The 20,102-nt window shown below is 37.1% G+C and overlaps 1 protein-coding gene and 1 pseudogene across 1 annotated transcript; both read right to left on the bottom strand.

Annotated features, from left to right (window-relative positions):
• LOC146715162 (macrophage mannose receptor 1-like) overlaps positions 1-18,230 on the bottom strand; it is a 76,025-nt pseudogene extending 57,795 nt beyond the window's left edge.
• On the bottom strand, positions 283-10,978 carry LOC146715163 (uncharacterized). Its single transcript, XM_085452666.1, has 5 exons — positions 10,931-10,978; positions 10,152-10,349; positions 1,386-1,563; positions 867-1,277; positions 283-590 (listed from the first exon to the last, which is right to left on the bottom strand). Exons 1-5 carry the CDS (start codon positions 10,976-10,978, stop codon positions 283-285), a joined length of 1,143 nt encoding a protein of 380 aa, XP_085308792.1.
• Positions 18,231-20,102: the final 1,872 nt, after the last annotated feature.

The raw sequence follows: 20,102 nt of genomic DNA, 5'->3' as shown, positions 1-20,102 counted from the left end.
TGAATTCCAGCAGTGAGAGATGAGACTGTGTGATTCACTGGTCCATTTCCAGCTGGTGCACTGATGCTTGTCTCTGTACCATTAAACTGGAGAACAAAGCTGACATTGTTGTTGACTTTATTCCACTGCAGAGTGATGCTGGTTTCATTTTGTCCTGATGATATGACGTTATCTGCATTTGAAGGAGCTAAATGAAAGAATGAGAAAAACAAGGTAAGTTCAAAAATTTGTAGAAATTGATTTCTCACTAGTTAACAACACTGAAATTTGTTTTTTTTTATCTTAATCAATGATATGTGAACCATTATAATGGAGTTTTAATAAATTGACTAAATTACCAGTGACTGCAGTAATGCTGACTCCACTGCTTCTGACGTTCTCAAACACAGAGTAGAGAGTGAATGTGTATTGAGTTCCAGCAGTGAGAGATGAGACTGTGTGATTTACTGGTCCATTTCCAGCTGGTGCACTGATGCTTGTCTCTGTACCATTAAACTGGAGAACAAAGCTGACATTGTTGTTGACTTTATTCCACTGCAGGGTGATGCTGGTTTCATTTTGTCCTGATGATATGAGGTTTTGTGCATTTGAAGGAGCTAAACGAAAAAATGAGAAAAATAAAGCAATCATGTCAAATAAGGTAGAATGTGATGTTTTTGAAGTCTTACTATTTTTATCAAGAGTCAATCAGGTGAATACCTGGAGACATTGTGGTTGAAGGAACTTCAGGGTCTGTTCCATTCGCCTCTATTTAAAGTCAAAAATAAATACAATTACTGCATTCATGGTGGAGCCATTCTTTTGAACATGTGAATTTAAGGAAACCTCAATAAATATGAATTTGATATATTTTAGTAATACTTAAAGTATAACAATACCTGCACAGTATGCAAGATAGCACGTGACTGGCTTTTCAAGTTTGTAGACATAGTAGTTTCCATAGCAGAGTTTGACTTTGATCGTGTGTGAGTTAAAATAGCAGCAACTGCCAAGCCAAGTATTGCACACAGTGCGATTCACAATTTCACCAGCCTGTGTGGGATGAGGTTGTGTTATCCACAAAGGTGCATGGGTCCCACACCTGTTTGAGTCTATGCACCTCTCTGGAATACGAGCACTGGATTGCCCGAGAAACAGGCGATACCAGCCTTGCCAGTCAATATTACGATCACAGTGTAGGTCCTGAATGTTTGTATTATTTGTTGACCGCCAATCATTATTCAGAGCAGTATAGTTCTGACAGGGGTCAAAGCACTGGGAATTTATGCAGTCAACACCTGCAGGACAAACAAGCACTTTGTATTACAAGCCAAATCATCTTTATTGATACAGCACTGTATTCTATGCTTGAGTTACTTTGCTAACTATCACATAAACAATCACACCCTGGTGGATGCATTGGACACATGCTGAAGTGTTCTTGCCCAAGAACCCTTTAGCTTGCGTCCCTTTAGCAGGACTTGAACAATGAACCTTCGGATTGGTTTGGGTGGACGACCAATTTTCATACATGTGGATGAAACGTATCACTTGGGTTGCTTCATTTAAATACTGCAGTTGGGACTAAAGAGGAATTTTGCCACATGCATGAACAAAAACTATGAAGTATTTTAATTAGTAAAGATCAATTTGAAGAACTAAACTTGATTTATTGAGATAGAGAAATCAATGTATTTGCCTATTATGCTCTGATGACCAATCATGGTAGAACAGAATCCCGGTGATGACAGGATTTAGGACAAGATCCCCCTCCAGGCACTGGTGGTGGTGAAGATGAAGACTGAGATTTGAATAGAGCTCTGGCTGAGGTGTCTGAGGTGAAGATGGGGAGGAGGTGGGTTGCATGAAAGAGAGTCTAAAGGGGTGCATGGTGGTGAGCACAGATTTAAACCACACAAAGCAGACGCTGATTGGATCAGAGAAGGTGGGCTAGAAGATGATTGGACTTGATGTCAGTATTGAGACTGACAGCACGGGAAAGTGGTTATCATGTAATGAACAGAAAACCAACCGCACACCCAGGAAAGCAGGAAGATGAGTGATTACAAATTGTCTTGATAAATTTCCACATGAGCTTCATAAGTTTTCATCATGACTGAGGTGAGTGTAATTTTCAAGATTTTTTAAGCTTTCCAAGCCCCTCAGCAATTTCCTGATCATGGAAAATGTCCTCACTATCCTGACTCACTGTGAAATGAAGCCTCACAGTTTTCACACGACAGAATCATTATGGTCTAAAGTTTATTCAGACCACTTTTCACGTGGATTTGCTCAGCCTGTGAGGAAGAGTATGTCAAAGTACAAAACATGACATTTCCTGTTCCCACTATTTGGTGCTCTAAGTATCCCTTACTATTGGCTTAAAGATGTGGTCATGTTGGGACTGTTTTCAGACAGTTTGTAGCCTATAATACCCATACTTTACAGGAATTTCCTTCTTTATGGGGGCACTCAAAACTTCACCATGTTGACAGAGTCATGCCTTTTCATAAAAACTCACAATACAGTTACACCATCTTCTTAAGGCTTTCCTGATCAAATTTTAGATGGCTCTGGTCAACCTGATTGGATCTGTGTAGGGAAGCGTTAAATGTTTAATTTTGTGTTCCCACTAGATGGCACTATGATCAGTGTTACGTTCAGCACCAGCACCCTCTCAGTAATGCAATGTTTAATTCAGATAACAAACTACATTTAAAGAAAAAAAGGCATATTCAGTTCAGGTTCCTGGCATCTTAAATTGAAACACTGCTTAAATTTAAGTTTAAAAAGAAAAACCCAAAACAAAATTATTTGCCATTATAGATAAAATTATTAGTTATTGCTGCTAAAGGTGCTTCTAAAAGCCTTTTTTGTATTTTATCTTAGTTTTTTGTGAAATAAATAATTAAATTGTGTGAATATAATAACTCACCAGTGACTGCAGTAATGCTGACTCTACTGCTTCTGACGTTCTCAAACACAGAGTAAAGGGTGAATGTGTATTGAGTTCCAGCAGTGAGAGATGAGACTGTGTGATTCACTGGCCCATTTCCAGCTGGTGCATTGATGTTTGTCTCTGTACCATTAAACTGGAGAACAAAGCTGACATTGCTGTTGACTTTATTCCACTGCAGAGTGATGCTGCTCTCAGTTTGTGCAATTGACATGAAGCTGTCTGTGTTTAGAGGAGCTGAGAAAGAAAATTATTCATAGCAAGTTCAGTCAGTGAAAAATAAGTATATTTAAGACCAAAATTGTTGCTGACCCCATGACTAAGAAAAATGTCCTATTATCAGTCTTTTAAATTAAATCAACTATTTAAAGATAAAGTTGTTACATTACTTTATCGTTTTCAAAAATTTCCAAGCTGCAGCTTAACTCAGCAGATGGTACATTTTAAGATTTGGCTTCTTAAAGGTTTTAAAAGATTCAAAAATCCACACTCTTATCATCATGTCCTTTGAAAAAATGAGAACTGAAAACAAACTATTTATTTAAATATCCCCACCTCAGAAGACAACTAAGATAACACAATTCACTACTTCAATTCAATAATTTAAGCTCCCACAAACACCTATAGAATTTTTTTATCATCTTTATATAGCCTTATAAAATAAATACATGTAACAATGAGTTGGGAAAATAAAATTACAGATGAGGATTAGAAAGCAGTCTGAGCTGCACGTCTTACTCTGAAGAAACACTTCATATTAACACTCTATAACTGGTTGATCTGAACATATATAACTCCTGGCAAGTTATAAAGCTATACCACACACAATTTCATTCGGTATGGCAATGTACAAAGACAGAACACCTCTAGAAAAACATAGTATATTGTTGGATTTGTTCTTGTCAGGAAAAAATAAAAAAATTCAGAAGTTGTTTGGATATGGACATAAACATAATAATGTAAAATAACTTTTTTCATCTTAATTTCTATTTTCTTTCTGTTGTTTTTATTGTTTTATTGATAAGACGTTTGGTAGATGCATTTCATCTGCACTGTCTATTAAACCAGAGCCACTAGTATTATAACACAAACCCTTTTGCCATTAAGTGTGATCATCACTGCTGGTAAAAAAGAGTACACTTCTTGACATTGATCGATGTAATCTCAGGTAAATATTTGCACATACTGTCTACTGTTTCATATATATATATATATATATATATATATATATATATATATATATATATATATATATATATATATATATATATATATATATATATAAACACACACATATATAAGCAGATATTATAATGGGGGGATACAGTGAGCAAGAAATGTAGTATCATACCAGTGACTGCAGTAATGCTGACTCCACTGCTTCTGATGTTCTCAAACACAGAGTAGAGAGTGAATGTGTATTGAGTTCCAGCAGTGAGAGATGAGACTGTTTGAATTACTGGTCCATTTCCAGCTGGTGCACTGATGTTTGTCTCTGTACCATTAAACTGGAGAATAAAGCCGACATTGTTGCTGATCTTATTCCACTGCAGAGCGATGCTGCTCTCAGTTTGTCCTGTTAGTCTGAACATCACTGTAAATGACAGAAACAACAAAAACTGTTTTGCCAGTGTTTGTGAAATCCTTAGCTATTTGTTTGGTGCCATTTTAACAAAGCCCAATAATCACTTTACAGATACTGTTTTTAAATTTACATCAGTAGATTTGCACTGTATTTAGCTGGCATGCAAACTGTGAAGAACTGTATATTCTAATATAGTATATAATATTAAAATGATTGTGTCTGCCTTTGTTTCATGCACAAAATATAAATATAAACATCTTTTTCACTGGCACTTTTATCTTACAGGACTACTTGTTCCCAAACCAAAAGTACTGGTTTGACTATGAGAATTCAGTAGGAAAGAGGTGCATGATAAACTATGAGGTGCCGTAAGGGACATTATTACTGAAACGCTCTCACACACACTACTGAAACGCTCTCACACACACTACTGAAACGCTCTCAAACACACTACTGAAACGCTCTCAAACACACTACTGAAACGCTCTCACACACACTACTGAAACGCTCTCACATACTACTGAAACGCTCTCTCACACACTACTGAAACGCTCTCAAACACACTACTGAAACGCTCTCACACACACTACTGAAACGCTCTCACATACTACTGAAACGCTCTCTCACACACTACTGAAACGCTCTCAAACACACTACTGAAACGCTCTCACACACACTACTGAAACGCTCTCACATACTACTGAAACGCTCTCTCACACACTACTGAAACGCTCTCAAACACACTACTGAAACGCTCTCAAACACACTACTGAAACGCTCTCAAACACACTACTGAAACGCTCTCACACACTACTGAAATGCTCTCACACACACTACTGAAACGCTCTCACACACACTACTGAAACGCTCTCACACACACTACTGAAACGCTCTCACACACACTACTGAAACGCTCTCACATACTACTGAAACGCTCTCTCACACACTACTGAAACGCTCTCAAACACACTACTGAAACGCTCTCACACACACTACTGAAACGCTCTCAAACACACTACTGAAACGCTCTCACATACTACTGAAACGCTCTCTCACACACTACTGAAACGCTCTCAAACACACTACTGAAACGCTCTCACATACTACTGAAACGCTCTCTCACACACTACTGAAACGCTCTCAAACACACTACTGAAACGCTCTCACATACTACTGAAATGCTCTCACACACACTACTGAAACGCTCTCACATACTACTGAAACGCTCTCTCACACACTACTGAAACGCTCTCAAACACACTACTGAAACGCTCTCAAACACACTACTGAAACGCTCTCAAACACACTACTGAAACGCTCTCACACACTACTGAAATGCTCTCACACACACTACTGAAACGCTCTCACACACACTACTGAAACGCTCTCTCACACACTACTGAAACGCTCTCACATACTACTGAAACGCTCTCTCACACACTACTGAAACGCTCTCAATCACACTACTGAAACGCTCTCACACACACTACTGAAACGCTCTCAAACACACTACTGAAACGCTCTCACATACTACTGAAACGCTCTCTCACACACTACTGAAACGCTCTCAAACACACTACTGAAACGCTCTCACATACTACTGAAACGCTCTCTCACACACTACTGAAACGCTCTCAAACACACTACTGAAACGCTCTCAAACACACTACTGAAACGCTCTCACATACTACTGAAACGCTCTCTCACACACTACTGAAACGCTCTCAAACACACTACTGAAACGCTCTCAAACACACTACTGAAACGCTCTCAAACACACTACTGAAATGCTCTCACACACACTACTGAAACGCTCTCACACACACTACTGAAACGCTCTCACACACACTACTGAAACGCTCTCTCACACACTACTGAAACGCTCTCACACACACTACTGAAACGCTCTCACACACTACTGAAACGCTCTCTCACACACTACTGAAACGCTCTCACACACTACTGAAACGCTCTCACACACACTACTGAAACGCTCTCACATACTACTGAAACGCGCTCTCAAACACACTACTGAAACGCTCTCACACACACTACTGAAACGCTCTCACATACTACTGAAACGCGCTCTCAAACACACTACTGAAACGCTCTCACACACACTACTGAAACGCTCTCTCACACACTACTGAAACGCTCTCTCACACACTACTGAAACGCTCTCACATACTACTGAAACGCTCTCTCACACACTACTGAAACGCTCTCACATACTACTGAAACGCTCTCTCACACACTACTGAAACGCTCTCACACACTACTGAAACGCTCTCTCACACACTACTGAAACGCTCTCACATACTACTGAAACGCTCTCTCACACACTACTGAAACGCTCTCACACACACTACTGAAACGCTCTCTCACACACTACTGAAACGCTCTCACACACTACTGAAACGCTCTCACATACTACTGAAACGCTCTCTCACACACTACTGAAACGCTCTCACACACTACTGAAACGCTCTCACACACACTACTGAAACGCTCTCACACACACTACTGAAATTTTAGCTCTCACACACACTACTGAAAAACCAACGCATTTCAGTGTAACAGGAAGGCGTTTCAGTTAAACAGGAAGGTGTTTCAGTTGAACAGGAAGTTGTTTCCTGACAAGGAAACTGAAGGAAAAAGTGGTAGATTTCAAACAAACCACCACACAGATGTCTACTCAGCAACCTGCTAGTAGCCTAAGTGAAGCAGCTGCATTACTTAACAATATATTAGCCTCAGCACAAGTCAAAATTTAGAATAGCAGAAGACGGGCATTATCCTGGTTAATTTTTTTGGGCATATGTGCTTTTTGTCTTTTTTAACAAAGAAAAAAATATCTTAAAATTATTAATAAAACCAGGGAGAGAAGCCTTAGCGTTCCTCCATTTAGCACAATGGACATGATATTTACTCAAGAGTATAAAGATGTTAATAATGTCTGAGACACCCAATGCTAGATGATCCATATAAAAAAAATTGTGATGTAATTCAAATAGTTGCACATCATTAATATTTAGGGAAATCCAATTTTTTAAGTCACACCAAATGCACTGTGTGATAGGGCATAGAAAAAAAAAGATGTTCTAGGGTTTCATTTTCATCAGTACAAAAAGAACACTGATCCACCTTAAAGCCAAATCTCTTTTTTAGAAATTCTGCCACAGGATTAATTTTGTTTATTACTTTAAAGTGTTTTTTTTTTTTTTTTTTTTTTACTTTAGGTAGAATAGGCTATTTCATAAATTTTTAGTATGCTTTATCCAGTGTATATGAAATAACTAAATTAGAACTATGCAATGTAACCATTCTGTTGTAACTATTAAATATTTTGTCTTTGAAGAAACTACTAATAAATGTATTATTGCATTTTTATCAAACAGCTGACATTGCCCTAGCAATAAATTTGGGAGCACTGATGAGAAATTATTGTATATCATAAAAATTTTAATCAAATGAAGCAGAGGCAGTGGGACCAGTTCACAAAATTTGTTATATTCTCTTTGAGAACAGTTTAGACAATATTTTTCTGAAAGGTCTGTGTAACTTAGAATGACACAGTTATAATCCAACAAATCTGTTATGAATATAATCTTTTTGTTTAAACCAGTCGCTCTTGAAAATTGATTTTTGATTAAGTGTTATTACCCTATTATTCCATAAGGTTGAATTATGGGGAGAAGTTGTGGGTAAATCTCATTTTGCAAAATGCAAAGTCTGTTTTGGAAAGTCTGATCGGGATTTTATAAATTCTGGAGTTTTGATACCACCTTTATTGTATTCCTTCACAAGCTGAGATCTTTCAATGTAATGGGTTTTATTCCTCCACAAAAATTTGAAAATAACTGTGTCAGCCTTATTAATGCTTTTAGAGGAGATATATAGAGAGTGACAAGGATAAATCAATTTGGAGATGCCTTCAGCTTTAGATAGGATGCCAAAAATAGCGAGGTCTCTGGTTAACCAGTGGCTAAGTGATTTCTTCGTCTCCGTGATACAGTTAGAAATATTAGTGTCTTCTCTGCTAATTAGGTTTTTTAGATATTATCAGCCCTATATATTTAACTTTAGATTCAACTCTAACCAAAGCTATTGAGGAGTCAGAGCTTGTACACTCTAATAAGTAAAACATTGGTTCAAATAAAAAAAACATGTTAACGTTTTCCACTAGAATTTTTGAGTTAAGCCAACTTCTGGCAGAATAACATTAATTCAAAGCAATATTTTTGAGTATGGTGAAGTAGCTTTTTTGGCCACAATTAAAAACATTCTTAAGTAAAATTAACTTAATAATTTTCGACTAGAACACAAAAATTTAAGTTGATCCAACGTGAATTTTATGTATAGTGAAGTTACTTTTTGGCCACAAAAAAAAAAACACATTCTGAGTAACATGAACTTAATAATTGTCAACAAATACACAGGAATTTAAGTTGATCCAAGATTATATTTATGTATGGTGAAGTAACTTTTTGATCAAAATAAAACACATTTATAATTAAAATGAACTTAACTGTCGGCATAAATAGTATTTATGTTGGTCAAATATGATATTTTGGTTACAGTGTAGTAATTTTTTGGTCCCACAGGAGATTCTATAAGGGTATTTACCTGTTTCCCAGCAGGCTAATTCGCTCCAAAATACAACCTTGATCATTTGGCTGTGTCTTATAACCATGACTACCGCGTAGGCAGGCTCATGCATGGTGGTGCCTGCCCACAAAGAAGTCAAGGTTCTAAGACCTTAGAAACTTGTCGATCACTTTTTTCCCCAAACGAACGTCAGCCTTAACATGGGCTGTGTGTGCGCTTGTGTCATGACCTTCAGAAAAAAGAAATGGATGTGTATTTGTTTGAATGCGGCAGATGTGATGCCAAATACCTGGACATCAGCTAACGGACTCGTACCTGGTGCTCAGAAAGAATAGAAATTCAGACAGATGTATTCAAATGAGTTAGACCCATTTAATTACAATAACAAACATCACAATTCTTTAACGTGCGTGCGAAGTGCAAGATTTGTGGGCTTCAGTTTCCTAGAACACAAATTGCCCGCTGAAACTTAAGGAACTGTGTATTAAAATTGTAATAAAACCTACTACTTGAATCCTCTTTTTTTTACTTTAACATGTGACAGTGAATCAAAACAAAAGATGACAGGCTGCTATACATTAAATGCACTAATTTAAACATAAAATGAGCAAAGCTTCTTTCATTCAACTTTGTCAGCACTCTTACAAAGTATTCTTGATTCTCTTCCATATTTGACTTTTCACCCTCAAGATTAAGGCCAGCTAAAGAGGGCATTACACAAACTTTAAAACACACCAATACCCTCAGAACACAGGTCACGGGAGAAATTAAACGCATTCCTTAAAAATGTGCAAATAACAGCATTTAAGACACAGCAAACCATTAACTCAGAAGACTTAAGAACAGCGCTTTAAAATTTAGTAAAACACAATGAAGTAGTGCCAGAAATGCAGGAATAAGGTTTTTGTGAAACTCACTCACGAATGGTCTATCAAGTCTGCTCTAGAAAATACCAAACTAAAGATTCATTACTTTAGAGCTGGCTTTTTGTCCATCAAGCTCAAGGCATAGCTTTTGAAATACCTCAAAGGTAAATTTCAGCTGCTTGGGATAGGTAAGGTTCAGAGCGTAGATTACTCCCATCATCAAAGCACAGGATCTGGCAACATCAATCCTCTCCAGGATCTTGGATCCCTCAACGATGATGGTTGGAGGCCCATCACCAATGATAGCAATCTTCATGATTTGCATTGCAAGGTCTGCGTTGAGCTCCTCCTCATCCTTGTAGGAGAAATTAAATGTTAGGATGTATAAAATACATAGCTCAAGCACTTCAGGATGACGTGCATAAGGGAATGAACTACTACAGGTAGGAAAATAAGCTAAAACAGGTTGTCTTTTGTGTTTTTCAGTGATTTTACTTTGTCATTCTGTAATTTTTAAAAGCTAAATTAAACCATAATCCAACGTTTAAAATAAAAAGTCTTGTTTTTCACAGTTTTGTTTTTCCACTTTGAAAAGAAAATCTAATAAATCATTTTTAAGGGTTATTCCACTTCTAAGTGAAATTTTATCTATTGCCATATTGCCACAGTTAGAAAGTGAGAAACAAGCCTTTTGTAAACAGCACACTAATTCTCCTGATCCGGAAGCAATCCATTTGCTTTAGCAGAGCACAAACAATGGAAGTGAATAGCAGGTGCTAGCATGTTGTGTGCAAAAGTGATTAAAATGACTAACAAAAATGAAAACAGTAATGAAAACAAATATTTCTTGGGAGCTCAGTAATCATGTTCACGGCAAATGAAAAGTGCAAAAGTAACACGGAAGATTTGCAGAAGCTGATTTAGACTTGAGACTACATTGCAGTTACGACAAACACCGCTGTAAACATCCACTGCATGGTGCATGGATATAACGCAACAGTTGGAAAAGCCTCCAGCTTCCATAAACAAACACACACAGCCACTACTATACAAGCATGGTAAGCTGCAGTAACAATGGATGGGTCTTTGATTTGTTGAAGAAATATTGCACAAATAGCATGTTGGTTTATAGACACTGGTCGGCAGTGGCTTCAACTGCTGTGTTATAACCATGTGGAGGCTTACAGCAGTGCTTTGTCGTAATGTAGTCCCAAGTCTAAATCGGCTCCTGAAAATCCTTCATGTCAATTCATACTTTTCATTTGCAGTCAGCATGATTGTTGAGCTCCCCAGGAATACTTGGTATCATTATTGAGTGATTTTAATCACTTTTGCACACAAAATGCTAGTACCTGCCATTCACTTCCATTGTTTATGCTCTGCTAAAGCTGCTGCCAGATCAGGAAAATGACTGCGCTGGCTACAAAATTTTTTATCCTGTGTGTTTATGTTGCACCTTATCACGGAAACAGGTTTCTATTCAGCAAATTATGTTCAATGACAATGGCAATAAACATCTTCAGATTGTAATTCTGAAATGCTTTTTTCTCACTTATACATGGCAATAGACATATCTTCACTTAGGGTTGGAATGTCCCTTAACTCATTCAGTGCCAGCCACTCTCAGATTTCATACTCCCCTCAGTGCCAGAGATATTTAGCTTTTTCACTGATTTTGAAGGCTCACAGAATATTTTGTTCTATGACTATGTGAATTCTGAAACCACCATGACAAAAATGAGTCTCTCTTCTTTCAGCAGCAAAAAAAAATGTTTCTACCTCTGTTATTTAGAAATCTGCAGTAGAAAAGAGAAACTTTCATGACAAAACACCTGTTTCTGGATCAAAAGCGCTTTGTGTAAATAGGTTTTTCTAGCAGATCAGTGACTTTGATGTAAATATTTCGTGTTTCAATGATTCATGCAACATCTCAACTATGTTTTACTACTATGAAGTAAAAAAATCACCTGTAAAAATGTACTTTTTGGCAGATTATTTTTTGTATAAAAATAGTTGTTTATAGACAATTTCAACATTTGAAAAATATATAAGAAAAAAGCGACTGATTTATGATTCAGAGAGTCTGTGTGTGTGTGTTACTCCCGCACAAGTGAGTGCGCGACTTAGTCTGTTCACCCCCCACCCGGCCATCGGTTCGTCTATCAACAATTTCTGTGCGTTTTATGCAGCAAATCGTTCATTATTCTGGTCCCTGCTGCCTTCAGAAGTTTCTAACAGGAGATACTGGTCAGATAAATCCGGTTCATGTTCACTGGAATCGCTAGAAAAACCATGACGTCAGGCTGCAGACACCTCAAGCTCGAAATGACGAGCTGGATCAAAAATCGCGCCACAATACTCGTTCTCAGTAGAGCCGACTGTCACGCTGGTGGGATTTTATCCATGTAATCAACTCCACCACCTTCTCAATTCAATAAAAAGCTCAAGAGGCGTCTATGGCACTGAGCGTTCGGATTCATTTTGACGTCTAAAGACGTCTATGGCACTGAATGACTTAAATACTCAACCCTGAACAGAAAATCCAATGAACAAAACACAAAGACCCAACAGAGACATGCATTCAAAACTAAACAAAAAATTAAAAACCAACTCAAGTACTTGCGCTGTATTGTTTGAAAAGATCCTCCTCCTTCTCTCCAAGATAGACTATGAGGCAGCGAATAGCAATTTCTCTGCGCTTTTCAACTGTGTTGTCCTGATTGATAGAAAAAAATAGGTGTTCAAAATACTCTTTTTCAGTGGAAAATGTGCCCACATTACAGAACTGGCAACAGAAACTGAGTATTTCAGAGGTTCTCATTGTTGAGTGAGTTGAGTGTTTCCTTGATCTGTGTGATTTTTGGCTACCCCATGACTTAAATGAACAAAAACAATCTAGGTAAGGACATGGCAGAGGCTGTACACTGGGGATATGGCGTAACCTATAATGTTTCATCAGCTCTTCCTTAGTGGAGGTTGCAAATTTACAGATTTTGCAAGGCCAATCCATACTTCATGATTCTGAATTACTCAATTCAAGCTTACTTGTTAAAGCTTACTTCAGAAGGTCCCTTGGTATTCGATACCAGGAGAAGATGATGGTTTGAGCCTTTGTCCTGGCAAGAAACACAGCAAAGTAACTGAATATTTCGGTGAGATTCCCACTTTCTTTAGAAGGCTGACCACGTCTTAACTGGAACCCCTAGATCTGCAACGCCAGGACAGTGTATAACACCAGAAAGTTGTGCCTGCACAAAAATACAAAAGATGGTATTTTCAACTTCACCTGTGAGTCTTCAATACAGTGAATAAGTTTCACCTGTCAAAGCTGTGTGAGCTAGAACCAAACATTCAAAACTACATAGACCTGAATACACTGGGTGCTGGAAGGCCTAACGTGGCTTTCCATAGATCAAATATACATAGAGGTGACATGGACTGGGCCAGTCTGTTGGAGCGTGTATCCCCAACGACCGCGATCTTGGAGGGGTCTCCACTCGCCCCCAGTGCATGTATTTCTACTGAGGAATGTGTTAACTCAAAAAATAAATAAATAAATAAAATATATATATATATATATATATATATATATATATATATATATATATATATATATATATATATATAGTTTTTTTTTATCAACAAAAGCAAACATAAGGTGTGGCATGACAGGACAGAATCATTTCTGACAGTAAATACGAAAAAAACCCCAAACTTTTTTATACACAAGCTACAATGTCAATAATCCCACTTGATCTGTTTTCATTTCATTCTCCAAAACCAAATTGGAATCAATGCTGAGTCAGCAGCTATGGTCATTTTTGTGCACCCTAGTGTTGCAAAAACTGGCATACTACTGAAACCATATGTGGGATTATTGACCTTTCTTGCCTTATCTGTTTGGAAAAATATTTAAACATTTTCCTTATTTACCATGGGTGAATACATTCCTCAGTAGAAAAAATGCACTGGTGGCGAATGGGGACCCAACCAAGATGGCGGCCCGCTATTGATTTTTTTCTTACTTTCAACCTTTATTGAGGCATATCAATGTTACAGCCAGTGCCAATGCACGTCGCCTCTACAAAACACGGAAAGTACCCAAAAATTAGGGACAGCTAACTAGCCTACCATATGCGGCACAGTGCACTTAAGTCTGGTCTTTTACCTGTGAAAATAGGCCGAGCAGCCGGTGAAGAACCGCTCTTAGCGGTCAACAGACACACCGGACTAATGGCGACCGCACTTCCTGCGCAGAAGCCAATGGGGTTGAACTTCACCCCGTAACGTTACGAAAATTTAGAAGCGTTTCTTAACAATTACTAACATAAAATGCTTCCCTTCAAAAAATAAATTTCACATTTCAAAAATAAAATCACAGTGAACACAACTTAGCTTGGCTAGCTACGTTAGCATAGTAGTTTGCGCCGGGGCGAACAACGTCCGCTATCTTTTAAAAATTATAAGACAATTACAGTGGTCTGCATTAGAGTAACGTCAGTGTTAAATTTTCCAAAAAGAGCCCAACAATTTATGCTATCGCGGAATTAGCTGCTGTGTGTATATTAAAACACACAAACGCGGGGGCAAGCTAAGATGTATGTTATGTATGTTACGTCGTTGTTTTAAAGTAAACTAACAAAATCCAGAGCGACTGCAGATATGTGTAATTTCGCATAAAATTACTCACCGTTCGCGACGAACACAGCTCTTGATAAACCTTGAACACGTGCTGTTGAATATGTCCGCTTGTGTAGAAGAAGGGAACTATGAGCTGTTTACACGTCATCAAGTTGTATTTTACATCGACAGAACTTAAAATTATATTGTTTTTTGATTAAAAGAAGATTTTAAATTCAGACAAATCACGATTATATATTGAGTAAAGAGGCATAATTTATGTGTCACCCGAACTCAATAAAATAAAAATTTTAATTAGGAAGTCTAACAGTATTTATGAACTTGATTTTTCATTTCACAACAACATATATATGTAAGTAATGACTAAAGATCCCATTAATTACTTTTTAGAGTGTATGAATCGGGAGTGGTTCACAGTTTTTGATACTGAGAGATAAACCAGAAGCTTTAGAGAAAATTTAGTTTTCTCTACCACGTATTTATCTATCAAAAAAATAGATGTATCATCTGCGAATTGACTTATTTTGAAGTCTTTATTAAAAATTTATATTCCTTCTATGTCGTTAGAATTTTTGATTAATAGTGTTAACAACTGAGTTGCCGATATAAAAAGCTTAGGGGAAACAGGACATACTTGCCAAATTCCGTGTTGCACCTTGAATCCATTCCTGGATTCAAGCCGCATTACTTAACAATATTTTAGCTCCCTTGAATCCAGGAATGGATGCTTCACTTAGGCTACAAGCACAGCCGTCCCCAACCCCCAGGTCCTGGACCAGTACCTGTCTGTGAGTTGTTTGGTACCGGGTCGCAAGAGTTGAGGCTTGAGTTTGGAATTTATGGTTTTCAGGGTATTTATCGTTTTTGTATTTTTATATAGTTTATATTGTTAACTTGGTTTCCCTGGGCCTTTTCCTGTGTGTTATGAATAAATCTTCTTTTTTTGGGTAGCGTTACTGGTTTTATTTTATTGTATTTATCCAAGACACCTTAAAGTAGGGTGTGTGAGAGATAAAATTTCAGTAGTGTGTGTGAGAGCGTTTCAGTAGTGTGTGTGTGAGAGCGTTTCAGTAATAATGTCCCTTACAGCACCTCATAGTAAACTGCCTTAACTCAAAAATGAATATCTATTCAGTATGTGAGAGTAGAAATTGGATCTATTACTTGTAGTAAAACAGATGGATGGAAAGTTGTTAGAGCACAATTCATCCGACCATCGTCCTGAGTCACTGAAATCTGCAGCAACACACCGCTCATTTCCAGAGTCTGGTTGCCCACTGGCCCAGTATTGAAATAGATAGTCAGTCCCATCAGACCACACTTTTTGCCGATACAGACCGATCCACACAAAAACTCCATTTGCTAGGACCGCGATCTTTTGACTTTCTGTCTGATTTCGTATACTGCAAGAAGAAGAGTTGGATTTTTAAAGCAGAAGTAAAACAACCGATACTTCAACATGCAATGCATTTTCCAATATATTATTAGAACTTATTTAAATTATTTTAAAATAAAGTGCGTTTAATGGCTCCTTCGAGATTTGGTGTCAACCAGCAACAAACAGGGGAACAGCAGTCTTACATATAACAAACACCTTTTTGTGTAGTATATTTTCATTATTTTCTATTACCTTAAAAAAAAAGAAAAAAAAGACTAAAACAAAAGTAGGCAACCAACTAATCAGCTAATGGCCCTGACATAATAAACAGAAAAGTCTTCTTTAGTGGATACTATACCTGGCTAGATCAACGTAATTATTCCTGCAGAAACTCTGAGCATCAGTCCAATTTACAGCACTGTTAACCTTAACAAAGGATGCTTCACCATTTATTGTACCTGCAAATATACAGAAATAATGAACCAGTAGACTGATAGGTTGGACTTGCCTATTATATATTTTCAATAAAATGTGTGTGGAGTTCAGGAAATGAAAAGGGAGACCTAATAGTAGATTTATGATCTAGACTGAATAGGTCAAAATGTTTGAGGAGAAATATTTGACACATTGTTAATTCTTACTCCATGTAAACTCACCATTATAGCACACAAAGAAGTATTTATCGCCACAATCACGGTCATCCCATCTATCACTGTATGAACTCCCACTTAAAAGTGCCACACAGTACTGTTGCTGTCCATTAAGATTGTTGGGCGAATTAGGGTACCAGTTTCTAAATGCTGCCTCTCCCACGCCATAGAAGCTGCTGTCATTTAGGGACCATCTCCAACTGTTCTGCAGGTCATCATGGAGACCTATCCATGCCTTACCTGTTTAAAAAGATGCAGTTTTCTGTATTCCTTTAAGGTTTCTCAAAAATTTTATTATTGTGAATGTATATATTTTTACAGTTTGTTATGTATTATTTTTACTTCAAATATTAAACACTCACCTGTGTTTGGTGCAATGCTTGTGACAGCATAAAGATCAGCTGTGTTTTCTATGGTTGCCAGGTCAGTGAAGACATTTCTGCAGTGACTCTGTGCATCTGTCCATGTCTTTGAGGTGCTCACAAAGTAGTACTGACGAGTCTGACAAAAGGCAACACTAACCAGTGCTCCTGAAATAAGGCATTATTAAATTATGTAGCATTATGAATTATGTAGAATTTATATGTTATTTAACAAAATGATATAAAAGGGAATATGAATCAGATATATTATTAGAAATATTGCTTCATAAAGTGTCTTAATCAATGATATGATTTTTGTGTTTCACCATAAATCTATATCATGAAAATACCTCCTTCAATACCGTGTCATTGACTTTACTTTTACATACCTGTGTTATATAACATTAATGAATGCTGCACCTAACCTAGACTAAACAGCACTGAATTTAAAATCTAAAACTGAGACAATTTGTCCTCTGCAGGCTTAGCTAGAGCTAGCTTCAGTTTCATGCTCATAAAAACCATTGAACAGGTTTACATAACTGTGGGGAAGTATGCGTCAGACAGTATTCGGAACTGATTGAAATCTGTATTGTATTTGAATTAATTTAGTTAGTTTAGTTAGTTAGTTTTTGTCATAGTTTTAAGAAAAATCTAAAATTATGACTACAGCAACAAATCCAGATGTCCTCTAGAGCAGCGGTGCCCAACCTTTTTTACAACATGGACCGATTTATGTCTGACAGTGCTTTCATGGACCGACCTTTAAGGTGTCGTGTCTATAAAACATTAATAAATAAAACCAGTACCGGTACAAAAAAAAAGAACATAACATATGGGAAAGACCCAGGGAAACCAATTTTACGATAGAAACGATAAAAAAAAAAAAGATTAAAAACCCTGAAAACCATAAATTTCACACCTGAGCCTCAACGCACAACCCAAGCCACAGCCTGGTACCAAACGACTCACGGACCAGTATCAGTCCATGGCCCAGTGGTTGGGGACTGCTGCTCAAGAATACATTTACGACTGATGGATACAGCTTTTTTTTTTCAAGCTGACCACTCTGTTGCAGTTACATGTTATCTAGAAACACATGTATGTAGGTAGGATTAAAGGAAGACTTTTGACCTGTAATGATTTTTTAAATAGAAAAAGAGGCACCAACCTGTGAACACCAGGATGATCAGTCTATAATCCATAAATCCAAACTATGAAAAAAGTCATAATGTTAAACTGTTTAATGTAAAATAAATATATCTTTGCTACTATAAATATAACATATGTGTGGATGTGCAGATGTGGAAACAGATCCTTAGAAAACATTCCAGTTAAATATGTTAGATATATAAGATAAGATAAGATAAGATAACCTTTATTAGTCCCACACGTGGGAAATTTGTTTTGTCACAGCAGGAAGTGGACAGTGCAAAAGTTATGACGCAAAAATTAGAATACAATAAGAATAAATACAGTACACAGCTGTACAGAATAGAATAAAATAATATACTATATACAGTAGAATAAAATAGAATAAAAATATACAATAAGATAAAAATAGAATACGAATATAAATTGTTCTTACCGATTCTTAGAAAAAAAATACTCCAAGTGCCCCTTAGGATTCATTGAGCATGACAATGTCAGAGTTTATTAGTGCTTAACTTCTGCTGTGACTGTTTAAAGATCATCCTTGTGGGTGTAGCTAAGACTAAAGGAAGTAAAACAGATTCTTCTGTGACTAATCATTTGACAAAACTATCAGGAAGTAAAATCTAAACTTAACTTGGATCTGATAGCAGCAACATGTCTCAACAAAGTTTGCGTGTGAGCAACTAAAAGCTGAAAAATTAGGTGATACCAAAAAAAAGCAGGAAGAACATTTTGCAACGAAGCAGGATAATTGGCAACAGGTCAGAAACATGACTGGGTATAAAAAGAGCATATTAGAAATGTAGCGAAGGAAAGATGGACAGTCACTAATAGTTCACCATGCCATCCACAAATGCAGGTTAAAGCTTTATCATTCTGAAAAAAAAAGCCAAAATTGAGGCAAAGTTGAAAACTGCTCTGTGGTCAGACAAATAAAAATTTAAAAACATAGACTCCACATTCTCTGGACTAAAGAGGAGAGAGTCCATTCAGCTGTTTCAGCTTTTTATCTGTGCTCAGTTCAAAAGCCTGCACGTCTGATTATATGGCAGATTCAGGGCAGATTAGCTGCTTGTTGACATTCTCAGTAAACCTTGTTAACTGAGCTACTGTGGCTGTATATCAAAGACTATATTATAAGACAGCTCTATAAGAAAAAATATTCAGGACAAGTACAACAACCTGGTTGTACAGCAGAAACTACAGAATATAGAAGAGATTAGGAAAAGTCTGATGCCACAGCAGGCTATATTCACAAAAGCAACATAAAAAAGCTGGAGTGAAAGAAAGTTTTTTTGCTTGGCCCTAAAAAACTTAGGAACATGGTGTTTAACCAGATGCTTACTCTAAATTGCATTACCTTGGCCTCCAGTAACACTGTGAGGAATGTTGGGGTCATTTTTGACCAAGATACGTAGGACTGCATCTTTGTATTTGCACAATATCTCAAAAAATTAGAAACGTGTTGTATCATTCTGGTACTGAAAAATGAATTCATTAGTTATTTATTAGTTCTAGACTGGACTAACCCATTATTATCCAGTTGTTCTCAAAACTCCCTGAAATATCTTTGGGTGACCGCAAAATGCTGCAGTGAGTACTGTCAAGTCATGTCTCTGTGATTTTTCATGGGCATTCTGGCAATATTTTTCTTCAGGATAAATATTTTTTTTAATATACAACGTGCAGAATGGTGACGTGCAGTAACTTCAGTGGAAGGAACTGCAAGGAACTGCTTAAAAAAGGATTACAGCTTATATGGGAAAAAAGCTTATTCTCTTAGTATTGCATTGACCATTTTTTAAACCGAGGGCAGTTTTATAGTCAATCCTGATTACCTAAACTCAAGATCTTGGCTCAAAAATAATCTGTAATCTATAATTGATTGGTAATAATTAAATGTCAACCTGCCAACATTTCAC

This window comes from Copadichromis virginalis, linkage group LG3 (genome assembly GCF_057382275.1).
Source record: "Copadichromis virginalis isolate Kocher_CV1m ecotype Utaka linkage group LG3, C_Virginalis_male_GT1.1, whole genome shotgun sequence".
Classification (NCBI taxonomy): Eukaryota; Metazoa; Chordata; class Actinopteri; order Cichliformes; family Cichlidae; genus Copadichromis; species Copadichromis virginalis.
The sequence above is the reverse complement of the archived record's forward strand: the minus strand, read 5'-3'. Positions and strand labels throughout refer to the sequence as shown.

Excerpts from the sequence above, each read along its gene's own strand:
- LOC146715163 (XM_085452666.1), bottom strand. The coding sequence starts at position 10,978 with ATGCACCATGCAGTGGATGTTTACAGCGGTGTTTGTCGTAACTGCAAT. Across the intron at positions 10,350-10,930 it reads GTGTTTGTCGTAACTGCAAT|GATGAGGAGGAGCTCAACGC; the intron begins GTAGTCTCAAGT and ends TTCTCCTACAAG. Across the intron at positions 591-866 it reads CTGTGCAGGTATTGTTATAC|CAAATGCACAAAACCTCATA; the intron begins TTTAAGTATTAC and ends GTTTAGCTCCTT.